Below are 14,085 nucleotides of genomic sequence, written 5' to 3' on the forward strand. Positions count from 1 at the left end.
AGGAAGTCAAGAGTGGAAGTTTCCTTGTTTGGAAAGGTAGGCAGTAGTTTAAACTCTAAACTTGAGACAAAATTGGCTTGTTGCACAGTGTTAATAGGAATATAGAGTAGTAGAAACAAGGAAAAATTTCAGAGATAAATTTGACAGAATTTGTTGATGAATTGAGTAAAGGGAAGGGTAAATGAGAAGAAAGGTCAAAACTGAATCCCTGGTTTCTAGCATGAGTCACTGGGTTGATAGAGATGCTTTTCACTCAGATAAGGAAAACAGGAAGACAGCCTGGTTTTGATTCTCTGTTTTTGGTTTCCTTGTTTTTGTTGGGGAGGCACTCATAAGTTTGGTATTGGATCTCTTAATTTTGAGATGATTGTGAGAGTGCCAGAAGTAGATGAGAAAGATGCCAGTGTACTTAAGGTTCCAGAGCTTAGAGAAAGGTCATTGAGCATAAAGTTTTTTGGTCAACTGTAATACATTATTATTATAAAGCTATAACAAAATAGTAAACGTGTTTATATGAAGTTGTTAGTTTAATTACACATATGTATTTTTAAATGTGAAATTTTGCTTCAGAAATATTTTTTTCTTTTATTCATGATACAATTTTATTCAAATGCTTCTTGCAAACTTTGACGTTGGTGTCTTCATCATTATCAGTCAGAATTCCCTTTGATCATGTAACACTGTTTTCCAGAGCATTTTATCTTCATTTTGATCTGAGCTGTGTGGCATACAAGACTTTTCTAGGAATTTAATCCCAAGCTACAATTACCTTTTCAAATTACTTCGGTAACATGAACAGAGTTGGCCTTATTGATTTGTTCTTAAAATGTATCTTCATCACCTGAGGCCGGGAGTTCGAGACCAGCCTGACCAACATGAAGAAACCCCATGTCTACTAAAAATACAAAATTAGCTGAGCGTGGTGGCACATGTCTGTAATCCCAGCTACTCAGGAGACTGAGGCAGGAGAATCGTTTGAACCCAGGAGGTGGAGATTGTGGTGAGCTGAGGTCACACCATTGCACTCCAGCCTGGGCAACAAGAGCGAAATTCAGTCTCCAAAATATATATATATATATATATATATTCATGATTACCTTGTAATTATGTGTTGTATAGCTTTATTTTCATCAGTTTCCAATATCTACAATGGTGCTAGCTCCGTAATTACCAATTCTCTGATAAATTCGTTTTATCACTTGAAAAAAATAATTCTGTTGAGTGACTTTTTAAGTAACGATTCAAACCAAGCATTTTTATTCAGCTGAATTTTTTTTTTCCTGACAGTTCTGTACCAGTCCTTAATCTTCTCCTTTTCATGGAAGCTTAGTATGTCTTCATTGGGCATTGTTTTTTATAGCAAAATCACACAGGATGGCGGTTTGTTCTCATGCCATTACATATAGATCCTTTTAGTTATTCCTTGTAGTCTTGAAGATAATGGTTTTGTTGGAGGAGGGTGGTGCTGCTGTGTGTGTGTGTGTGTGTGTGTGTGCGCGTGCACTCAAAAAATGAAAAGAAAAGACAGGTAATCGGGAATGGTTTAGTATATAAAAGCCTTTGTAAGGATAATTATTGAATGCAAAAAGAATTCAACTTTCACTTTAAGATAGTGAATTTCCACTATGGTTTTTTTAGCTTATTTTCTTGCCAGTATTTTTCAGGGGAGCTAGATTTATTAATATACTTTTCCATGACCATACAGAATTACTGTGTAGAAAGGATGTATGTTTCCATTTAAATGACAAAAGTATTTGCAGGCTATGTCCTGGAAAATATCTATAGGGGAAAACTTTTTTTTTTTAACTAGGTAATGGGTTTATTACATTTTTAAGTGAATAAGTATTTTTGAAGTATTTTCTCAGTTTTCTAATATAAAAAATATTGAGTTATAATAACATTTTTTAAAAAGTTCTTTGGCATCTTTAACAATTTTTAAGAATGTAAAAGGATACTGACATGAAAACGTTTAAGAGATTTAGAGACTGTTAACCCCCTTATTTTTCAAATGAGAAATGGTGATGATGCTGACATTTAAGTAGTGCTCTGGTACATGTGGCAGGCCTTGTTATAAGCACTTTACTTGTGGATACTCTTATGCCTCCATATTACTGATAAGACAAGTGAGGCACAGAGAGGTTAAATTGACTTGCCCAAGGCCATGTAGCTAGTCACTGGTGGAGCGACAATTTGAGGCCCTGATGCTGACCACAGTTTCAGCCACTTTCATGAGGTCTGTAAGGGGTCAGAAGGCCTCTGCCATCTGGTTACTTCACCAGCTCTCTGTGTTCTCTGGCAATTTCACAGTCACTATGCAGGAGTCACCGAGGCCTCAAATCTGCTTTGCAGTCTTCATCCCAAATTCTGCCACCCTGAATGTTTTCAAGCATGGCCTTACAGTTGGCCTTGATGTTTTTCAAATCTGTATGCACTTCCACTTCAACCACACATTGCTCCCTTGTGATCATGCTCAAAACTCTAATATCCTGTCTTACTGTAACTTCACATTTTCCAGTTTTCTTACTCTCTACCACTAAACTTTTTAATGTACAGTGTCTTGCTTTGTCACCCATGTTGGAGTGTAGTGGTGCCATCATGGTTCACTGCAACCTTGAACTCCTGGCCTTACGTGATCATCTTCATATCTCAGCTGGGAATGAGTAGCTGGGACTACGGGCGTGCACCACTGCCCCCAGCTAATTTTCTTCTTTTTTTGTAGAGACAAGGGTGTCACTTTCTTGCCTAGGCTAGTCTTGAACTCCTGGCTTTAAACGACTCTTCCACCTCAGCCTCCCAAAGTGCTGGAATTATAGGCATGAGCCGCCATGCCTGGCATAAACTTTGATGTTTGCACTTGGTGTTACGGGTTTTTCTTTTGTTTGTTTTTTTCCACTTTTAACCCCATTCTCTACCTGACCCAACAGGTGCCCTGTGGTCAACTCAGACTTCTCATTCATACCCTCAGCTCTTTAAACCCCTCATCCTCAAACTCTACCAGCTTTGCAAGCTTCTAAGCCTGAATTGCCTGACTCAATTTCTCCCTATGTATATCTGCTTGGGGTGTAAAATATAGCAACTAAAAATGATAGAAGTGTACAGATCGGGGCTGTTACAAATCTAGGGCACTCAACTGCAGGTGGACCTCAGTGCCATTGAGCAATCTTTTTGTCTTTGGTCAAGACCCTTTATTATAAACATTGACCACTTGGCTCCAACTGCTTACCCACAGGCCTAATACATAACCTCACCTTCTAATTCACAGAGGGAGGAAAATTCAAAATGCAGGAATTTCTGCTTCCCACTGTGTGTCTCCAAGGGAGTGTGTACATCTGTGTCCTGCTGCCTCATGTACGAAGATATCCTTGTGTTCAGCCCTGCCTCTGTTATGATCCCACTTCATCCCATCTCTGGGATCCTGCTCCTTCAGCCACCACCCCTTTGGCACCTGCACTTTGAGCTGCTCAGCCTCTACTGGTCCATTTCCCTCAGCCAAAAAACACCCCTTCAACCCTGCACTCCCTCTAGTTATTACCCTGTTGTTTCCCTCCCCAGACAAGCTTCTTGAAAGAATTGTCACTCCCCTTCCTCAGCTTAGAACCTGATTTATCTGATTATTTGACTTTTGGTGCTGTTGGTCACCCTCTCGTCTTCTGGGATACCACTTTCATCATCTTCCTTCTCATGTCTTTGCTTTCTTTGTATCCCCTATTGGATTGAGCCGAAGTCACCAACCTAGTCAAGTCACCCACCCAAGATGAAACCTAACAGTCATCCTAGACTCTTTCCTCCCATTTATCTTTCATAGCCAATTAGTTGCCAAATCCTGTGATGTTTACCCATTAAACATTTGTCAAACCTACCCCTTTCTCTTTATTCCCATGGCCACCAAACCATTTCAGGCTGCTACCATCTCTTCTGATGTGGAGTGATCTTGGCTCCTCACCAACAGTCATACTCCCTTATGTGGCTCTTTTTACTGCCCTGGGCAATAATGATGCTGAAGGGCCCCCCAGAGGAGAAGTCTATGCCAGAGAACAAGAGTGACCAGAAGAGGCTAAGCTCACAGAAGCCAAAGAAGCAGAGTCTTCAGGAAGGGAGACCAATGGTGTCCACCCAGTAGAGATATCTCATGAGATAGACTGAAGTGTGGCCCCTAAATTTCACAAATTGACGTCATCTGTCCATGGAGTAGTAGAGTCAAAAGCTGCATTGCGGTAGGCTGACGGGAGTCCTGGGAAGCCTAGAAACTGAGAGTAGCTAGAGATGACTTCTTCCAAAAGATGAGCTGTGGGCTCAGTGGAAGCCCTCTGAAAGCAGTTTCTCAGCACAGTAAGGTTGAAGTTGTCTCCAGTCAAGCCTGGAGCACTGCCCTCTGGGTTTGGTCAGTATAAAGTTCTGGATTTCAGTCTTGGTTTTAGCTGCTAGCAGCTGTGGGGACACTCCACCATCTCAGTCTTTATTGCTTGCCAATTGTAACAGCTTTCACCTAAGTTTGTTCCTTGCTCAGGGGCTGTTCCAGTTGTCAGCTCTTCCTCCTCTGGTAGGGAAAGTGGAAAACTATTTTTTTAATGTTACCACTGTTGTAGTCTCTACTGTTGTAGAAATTCTGGATTAAAACTAATAAATCAGGGCTTGTTTCTTCCTTTGGCTATTTCAGTAAATTATTCTTTACTTAACCCTGTTGGATGATATAAGCAGATAAATACAGTTAAGGGAATATTGTATTTGGTTGTGGGTTTTAGTGCCTAAAAATGTGTTTAGTCTCTTAAATTACCCTAACTTGACTTTACTTCCTGTATTTAAAATATAATAATGCAAGAATGACTTTAAATATTAATTAGGTACCATGTATAAATAGCATAATTATGGTCTAGTTGGATCTGAGAAAATTCTAAGGTGATTAAGGTTGTGATTCATTTCTCTCTTGGGATTGCTATTATTAAAAAGTGTTGCATCATTAATTTTAGCTTAGATAACTATTTTGAAAAGTTAATCAAAAATTTTGTCTGTGTTACTGCCTGCCTGTTTTCCTTCTTGGACGTTATAAAAGTCTGTAAAATCTGCACTTTTGTAGATTTACCCCCTAAATGTATAAAAATTTAAAAAACACTAAATTTTTAAAAATTTCATTGCAATTTAATTCAAATTTCCCTAATGCCTAATGATTTTGAGCATCCTTTTAGGATGCCCACATGCCATCTGTGTATCTTCTTTGGTGAAATGTCTGTTCATGTTTTTGCCTTTTTAAAAAAACATGTTTTTGTTCTGTTTCTTTTAAGAGACAGGTCTCTCTGTGTTGTCCAGGCTGGAGAGCAGTGGCTGTTCCCAAGTGTGATCGTAGTGCACTGCAGTCTTGAACTCCTGGCCTCAAGAGATTCTCCTGCCTCAGCCTCCCAAGTAGCTAGGACTACAGGCTTGCACCACTGCACCTGATGCCTATTTTAAATTGAAATTATTTTTCATCTTATTGTGTTTTCAGAGTTCTTTTTACGTCCTAGATTCGAGTCCATTACCAGATACGTGTTTTACAAATATTTTCTTTCAGAATTTGGCATGTCTTTTTTCTTCACAGTGTCATTAGAAGAGCAGAAATTTTTACTTGTCAATACTCTATGTCTTTATCTTTGTAGTTATATAAGTAACATAAGACTGCTATAAATCCAAGAATATTAAAATATTCCTTTACTATCGAATCTATCCATCTAGTATTTAAACATACTAATTAGTGAAAAAGAATATTGTAATGTTATAGGCAAAGATAAACTTTTTGTTATAAGAAATAGATTTTGAAAGTTTCTTTTGTATTTCACAGCTGCAATTTCTCTTCATGTTCAAGAGGATGTTTAGGAAAAAAAAAAAAATTAACCTGTTCTAGCATTCCAGTTAACCTGTTTTGCTTTTCTTTTATTCTAGTGTTATCCAAGATAAATTCTGTGGGATTATAAACATTTCAGTGGAAGGCCTGCATGATGTCATGACGGAAGATCCTGAAACAGGAACTTATAAAGAGTAGGTGCATTATTTAATTAATCATAATTGGATTTGGGGGATAATTAAATACATGCTGCATGATTTTTTTCACCATCACTCTGTAAGCACAATATGAAAGTTTTATAATTTCTCTTTTATACAGAAACGTTTTTGTTATTTTGCTTATAATATTTATTGTTTGATCTTGGTATCAGCTTACTTATTTATTTATTTATTGAGACAGAGTTTCACTCTTGTGGCCCAGGCTGGAGTGCAATGGCACGATCTCAGCTCACCGCAACCTCCATCTCCCAGGTTCAAGTGATTCTCTTGCCTTAGCTTCCCGAGTAGCTGGGATTACAGGCATGCACCACTACACCCAGCTACTTTTTGTATTTTTAGTAGAGACGGGGTTTCTCCATGTTGGTCAGGGTGGTCTTGAACTCCCGACCTCAAGTGATCTGCCTGCCTCCGCCTCCCAAAGTGCTGGGATTACAGGCATGAGTCACCATGTCCGGCTGGTGTCAGCTTTATTATGTTACAGCGACAACCTGAAATTGAGCTGCTTTGATTTAATCATTGTTTGATGATTAAGCTTTTAAAATTTCAAATATATTTTAGCCTGTAAGTTTTTTTCCTAGTATGTTCTGAGCATGCTCTTTTTTTTCAGTGTTGCTGTTTATAAAGCCATCTCTAGCAAATGGGAAAGATTGTCACTTGAATCATATTTTGTTGAAAAATATGGATAGCAGATATATGTTGTTGAATCTTATTAAACATATTAACATAATGTCTCTGATATGTCACTTAGCTTTTGAGAAAACTGGAGTTTGTAGGAAGTGGAAACATCAAATTTTTTGAGACTACAAACCAAAAACGAAGCATTCAATGTAGGCAGGTTTTTTCTTTTTAAGTTAATGTGAGGGTTTATGGCTATATTAGTCCATTCTCACGCTGCTATAAAGAACTGCCTGAGACTGAGTAATTTATAAAGGAAAGAGGTTTAATTTAACTCGCAGTTTTGCAGGGCTGGGGAGCCTCAGGAAACGTACTGTCATGGCAGAAGGGGAAGCAAACACGTCCTTTTTCACGTGGCAGCAGGAAGGAGAAGTGCTGTGCAAAAGGGGAAAAGCCCCTTATAAAACCATCTGATCTCGTGGGAGCTCACTCACAAGCACGAGAACAGCATGAGGGTAATCGCCCCCATGATTCACTTACCTCCAACTGGGTCCCTCCCATGACACATGGGGATTATGGGAACTACAATTCAAGATGAGATTTGGGTGGGGACACAGCCAAACGATATCAATGGCACATGACTGTAAATTGTATACATAATATGTGACAAAGTTTACAACTCTATGTGAAACATTTAGGATATGATCAGATGTTCCTTTGTCCTCTTTGGAGTATACAGTTTAGTTGAGGGGAGGACATGGCTGATAGCACAGTTAAAACACTAGTAATGAATACAGATAGTTATACCTTGTTTTGTGCAGGGCACACCAAACAGTACAATTCTAGATTTTGCTTTAATAGTCAGGGGAAGAAAAAAGGCACTATGTGTTACAGAATTCAGGGAAGGATAAGGGTTAGGATGTAGGAAGTAGAACAAAATTATAACATGTTTTAACTGGAAGAGGTAAGAATCTGAAAGTTACTAGAAAATTTAGAAATTATCTAGTGCACTCTCATGGAATTAAAAATCAGGATATCCAGGCTCTGAAAAGTTAGCTGGGCACAGTGGCTCCTGCCTGAAATTCCAGCACTTTGGGAGACTGAGGCAGGCAGATTGCTTGAGGTCTGGAGTTCAAGATCAGCCTGGCCAACATGGGGAAACCCTTATCTCTACTAAAAATAACAACAACAACAAAAAAAGTAGAGTGACACAGCAGATTGGTGGAAGAGTCAAGATGAGTCAAGGTCTCCATGTGCCAAGCTCAGCCATGAAGAAAAAGTTTTGTTTTGGAAGAGGGAATATGTTGGAAGTAAGGAAAACAAACCAGTTTTAGGATCCCAGCTAAAAGGCCTAGACTTGAGCATTAGTATTGATGAGTAGCTGGAACATATCTGACCACTGGTTTCTTTTATCCCCAGAATTGTTTGGTGATTTCTTTTTATTCTGGGGTGGTACTTTGCATATAGAAGCACAGTTGAGAAATAAATAAGCAGGAGATACACTTTTCTGTGTCTCTGTTTCTAAGAGTGGTTAGACTAGATCTCTATTAAATCTTCCTACTTTGTAATTCTATGAATAAAATAGAGTTCTATAAATTACAGTCCACGAGACTATAAGGCATAAATAAACTTTCAGAAATGCCTGTGTGAGAAACATGAAATACATACTTATGTGGCTAACTTGGCTTTCAACTTCCCCTTCCTGTTTATTTAAACAGTTTATTCAAAAAAGTTAATCTTTCTGGTTCTGTTGAATTCTTATTATAATCTCCTAACTGAGTGAATTGGAAAAAAGGAAGAAAACTCTATTTCCTTCACCTACATCAGTAGTGTATTAGGGTTCTCCAGAGAAACAGAACCAACAGGAGACAAATACATATATATATAAAGAAATTGATTGTAAGGAATTGGCTCACATGATTATGGAGGCTGAGGAGTCCAAAATCTACCGTCGGCAAGCTTAAGACCCACGAGAGCCCATGGTATAAATCTGATCATGTCCTTCCAGTGTGGCAATCACCAGTGGACTTCCATTGGTACAGAATACAGTCCACAATTGTTTGTATTTCACAAAGGTTACTTAACTAGTTGACTCTGAAGACGAAAGAAGTACAGTGTCCCAGCTTGAAGCAGCTGGAGGATGAATTCTTCCTCATCCAGTCAGAGTTTTATTCAGGCTTTCAGTGGATTGGCTGAGGTCTACCCACATGGGGAGGGCAAACTGCTTTACCCAGGTTATAGATTCAAATGCTAATCTCATCCAGAAACAGCCTCGCTGATACACCCAGAGTAATGTTTAACCAGATTGGTAGGCACTCAGTATCTCGGTCAAGTTGACACAAAATTAGCCATCACACTAAGAAAGCCTTGTTGACAGATCATCTTTTTATTCAAACTGTTTACGCCAGGCACTGTGTAGTGTGAGGAAGCAACTGAGTCTCTCACCTGAAAGAGCCCACAACCTAGAAGGGGAGACAGGGACCAATGGAGCAATACCAGGTGCAAGAGAGAAAAGGGTCCAGGGAAACTGAGAATCATTCTCAAGGATATGTAGTGGATTGGAGCCAACTAGTTAAGTAACCTTTGTGAAATACAAAGAATTGCTGTCTGTATTCTGTAGTCAATGGAGGTCTCCTGGTGATTTCCACACCGGAGGGACATGATCAGATTTATACTTATAAAGGTCACTTTGATGCATTGTGGAGGACGACAGAAGGGGTATATGCTGGTGAGTGGTCTCAGATCAGTGGAACAACCTGGGATGCATGTTAGAAATGCAGATTCTCCTTCCTCAGTGCAGACTGATTATATCAGAATCTTTGGGGGTCACACAGTAGAATCTGCATTGCAAACAGGAACTGTGATGTTTCATATACACTGTAAAAATTGAGAACCTACTGCTGTAGAAGTGGGAAAACCATTTAGGTAGCTGTTAAAGTAGTCTTATCTTGGTGAGTGGTGATGAGATGAATTTGAGATATATTTTGGAGGAAGGATTAGCAGGAAATGGGGACAGGTAGGTATGGCTAAAGAGGATTGAAAGGTATTTACAGTTTGGGTGACATGTGACATACACGTGCATATATAATTTTTAAAAATAGTTATGCTTTTACCTGTAGCCTATGCTTATTTTTATACCTTGATTTTTCCTCATAACATATTGAACAGGCATTTTAAAATTTAAACAACATTTCGTGTGGAAAAAATGGAAATGGGCTTTTATTTTCCCTTCTAATGATTCCTCTTTTTTTAAAGTTAGAAAAGTTTATCTTCCAAGATAAATGGATAGTCAGCAGTTGCCTATTAATGTTGACACTTGTATTTCTTCAGGGTTGTACAGAAAATGAATTCTTTTGGAAGAAAGAAGAATTCCATTTTGAGAGTTGAAGAATGTGTTTATTTGTTGGGGTTTTGTTGGTGGGTTTGTGGTTTGGTTGGTTTTTTGTTTTTATTACTTTTTTAGCTAGAGTTTTTATTAAGCCAAGAAAATATATTAATGAGGCTAGAGATTTGCCTTCTTTGCTTTCTGCTTGTCTGGTTAGAGTATTTCTCTTTTATTTCCTTCAATAATATTTTTGTTGAAAGGAATATTGGGAAATGAAATTGACAATTCCTTGCCAAGGTTTGGGAAGTAAAAAGGAAGAAAGAATTTATCGGCCCGGCACGGTGGCTTACGCCTGTAATCCTAGCACTTTAGGAGGCCGAGACAGTAGAATCGCTTGAGCCCAGGAGTTGGAGACCAGCCCTGGCAGCATAGTGAGACCCTGTCTCTATTAAAAACAAACAAACAAAAAAAAAATTGAAAATCAGCCAGGCACACGCCTTTAGTCCCAGCAGCTGCTTGGGAGGCTGAGATGGGAAGATTGCTTGAGCCTGAGACATCGAGGCTGCAGTGAGCTGTGATTGCACCACTCCACTCCAGCTTGGGTGACAGAGCAAGACCCTGTCTCAAAAAAAAAAAAAAAAAAAAAATGGATTTTAGCCAGCATTTTAAGAAGCCTAGAGGCACTAAAATTTGGTTAGAAAATGACTCATAAATTGTGGTTTTTATAGCTAGAAAGTACAAAACATACCAAGTATAAAGGAAATAGTCTTATTTGAAACTATTCTGTATTCTGTAGTCAGTGGAGGTCCACTGGTGATTTCCATACTGAGGGACATAATCAGATTTATACTTAGAAAGGTCACTTTGGTCCATTGTGGAGGAAGACTGGCGGGGTAGATGTTGGTGAGTGGTCTCAGACCAGTAGAACAGCCTGGGATTCTAAAAGTTAAAATTCGGCTTTTATAAGGACTTTTTTCTCCTTCACTCAATACACTGACCCACTGAACGGCTCTTCAGAATGGAATAGAGAATACTAGAAGAAATGTTGGTTCCTGGATTCTGACATCTGTATGTTATCTAAACTTGTGTAGATCCTAGTGACCTCCTTAGGAAATCTCTCTCTTCAGTTTTCCCCCTCTGATCCATTCTGCCCCACTTAAAATTAAAAGCTGAGTTTTTTACAGGATCAAGTTAATGGGGCTCTATTCTGTGCTGACTCAGACACCAGCTTTCTCTCTTGTCTTCCTGGATTCTTCATCATTCTGCAAACATGCCATACACTCATGGCTTGACTAATAATATTTCTGCTCCTTGGTGTGTCAAGCCCTTATCCTCCTTAGCAAATATCTACCTCTAAAATTGCATTCCAGACTTATAGGAAGAATTCATTCCATCTTTCCCTGTTTCTTCATGGCACTTTGTCTTTACTGCTAATATACAATATTTAGTTGCTTATATTCAGTCTAGTGACCGTAAGAGGGTTTGAGACAGTGCAAAAGAAAGCACGTGCTTATTATAACAGAAAATTATTAACATAGGATTGAAGGGATTTAAATAAGAAACCTTGATTGGGGAAACCTGTGGCAGCAGGATATAAAACTTAGCTATACACTTTCTAATTACCAGGATAAAAAAAGAAACATTAGGAATTACATGGCTCTTATTTTCAAGTAGAAGGAAGTAGGTTTATCAGGTGTTAAACTTAAGACAAATTCAATTTAACAGAGTTTGATTAAGCAAAGAATTGTTCACAAATTGGGCAGCCCCCAGAACCAGAATTGGTTCACAGTGTCCTCAGGGCTGTACCTGGTCAGATAATATTTATGAGCAGAAACGGGAAAGTGAGGTACAGAAAAGGGAAATAGGGTACAGAAACAGCTGGATTGGTTACAGCTCAGCATTTGTCTTATTTGATGTTCAACATGTTCAACAGTTGGCCACCTATGATTGGCTAAAACTCTGATTGGTACAAGAATAGGTTATAATCTCTACACTTCCAGTTAGGTTACACTTTACTGTGTACAAAGAGACCTTCAGGCTGAACTTAAAATATGTGAGGAAGAAACTTTAGGCTAAATGTAATTTAACACAGGAGAGGGAGACTCATAATATTTCTTCTCACTGGGGTGTCATGCCCTGAGCCCAGAAGTGCATTTTTTATTAATATTTATATAGGTGACTATACAAGGACTGTCCGTTTTAACAATAAAGAATTAGTTGTTTCTGATACCCTAACGACTCTAGGTAAGTGACTCCAGGATTAGCTGACTGTGGCCTTAGCAACATCATCAAAGCCTGAGGTTTTTTCTACTCCATCCCCTCAGCATATTAACCTGATCTGCAGGCTACCATCCCTCATCGATAAAAAGTAGTTCTAGGCATTACAGTTCATGACAATGCCACTGACAGATAAGTAATCTTCCTTATGTCTTTTTTAAGATCAAGGCAATCCTTTTCTGGAAATCATTGCATTAGATGTCTTCTTATGTCTGATTGGCCAGCATTCCTTAAACATGCTCCTGCTGAAAGTAATCATTGACCAGGGGAATGGGATCTCCATGATTGCTTATTGAACTACTGGCATTGGGGGGCTGGGATCAGCTTTTTCTGAAACAGTGGTAGCATGGAAAAAGAGGATAACTGGACAGATTCAGGGTTCAATTAGGAAAGAGGCTGATTATATAGGCAAGCAAGAGTGTCCACTACAGAGACCAACTGAACAGTGTCAGTTTTGTCTTATGTGAAACAACCCATAAATTGTTTGTTTTCTTTTTTTGAGATGGAGTCTGGCTCTGTTGCCAAGCCTGGAGTGCAGTGGTGTGATCTCGGCTCATTGCAACCTCTGCCTACCAGGTTCAAGCAATTCTCTCATCTCAGCCTCCCGAGTAGCTGGGATTACAGGCACGTGCCACCATGCCTGGCTAATTTTTGTATTTTTGGTAGAAATGGGATTTCACTATGTTGGCCAGGCTGGTCTTGAACTCCTGACCTCAAGTGATCTGCTCGCCACAGCCTCCCAAAGTGCTGGGATTACAGGTGTGAGCCACCGCACCTGGCCCATAAATCATTTCATATATCAGCCTAGCTGAAAGTCAGTTACATAGCAGTAAAAAAAAATCATTATTAAACAGTTTATTGGAGGCTAGAGGTAAAAAAATATAAGTAGGAAGCGTTTTGGTGGTTTGGACTAACATAGAACGGGGGTTAACAAAGTGTGTGCCCCCCACAACTTTCTCGACAACATTAGCATCAACATGATGGAGGAAATGATGAGAAAGCATCACAGAGGAACTTGTGAGACATGCAGATTCTCAGGCTCCATCAAACTCTACTGAATTAGACACTATGGGAGTGGGGCCCAACTGTGCTTTAACAAAGCCCTTCAGGTGGTTGAGCTGAAAGCTCAAGTTTGAGAATCGGTGATATTGGACATTAAGAAAATGACTGGAATACTTGTTCTTTGCCCCAACTATCCCTCCTGTGCACACATATGGGCTCCAAGTAGCGTGGAGCTAAGCTTTTTTTAGACAATTGCACTTACTCTGTTCAGGTGCTAGAATAAGGGCAATTTTAAAGCATCCAAATTTGATACCCTAAAGTAGAGAAAAGTTCATTTAGACAACAAAAATTTTGAGGAAAAATACTGTTTATCAGCGTCCAATGAATGTTTGTAAATTCAGCCTTTTCTCATCTGTAAAATGGCTGAATTACTTAGGGCAGAGTTTGTATAGATTAAATGAAAGGTATTACTACAAGTACCTTTAAACCCAGAAATGACTTAAAAGGTTTCATTTTTTCATGCTAACACCTGTTCTGTTTAGCTGGTTGAAGTTTCTTCTTGAGGAAGATTCTTATTTAGCAGGCTGGAGTGCGTGCATCTATTCGGTGATTTCTGCCTTGAGTTTAGAATGGAGGAGTGGCCACTTATATTCACATTAGTCATTCCTATTTTAAACTGTTGTGTTTACTATTTTATTAGTATAACTATTACTGCATGCACAGTCTACACACTTTAGTTTACTAGAAATCTATTAATTCTTACATGTCTTTTATGTAAAGCATGATTGTCTGTCTATCTTTAATCTTTGTCAACAAAATGAGATTTGACTTTT

The 14,085-nt window shown here is 38.9% G+C and overlaps 1 protein-coding gene across 6 annotated transcripts in view; it reads left to right on the forward strand.

The window, feature by feature from the left end:
• Positions 1-14,085, forward strand: part of IPO11 (importin 11) — a 229,996-nt gene that overhangs the window by 186,140 nt on the left and 29,771 nt on the right. For all 6 annotated transcript variants that reach the window (XM_032145222.2, XM_032145224.2, XM_032145223.2 and 3 more), the window contains exon 28: positions 5,914-6,009. In XM_032145222.2, the coding sequence (XP_032001113.1) occupies positions 5,914-6,009 (96 nt within the window). The remainder of the gene's footprint in view (positions 1-5,913; positions 6,010-14,085) is intronic.

Source organism: Hylobates moloch, unplaced genomic scaffold (assembly GCF_009828535.3).
Source record: "Hylobates moloch isolate HMO894 unplaced genomic scaffold, HMol_V3 SCAFFOLD_23, whole genome shotgun sequence".
NCBI classification, from domain to species: Eukaryota; Metazoa; Chordata; class Mammalia; order Primates; family Hylobatidae; genus Hylobates; species Hylobates moloch.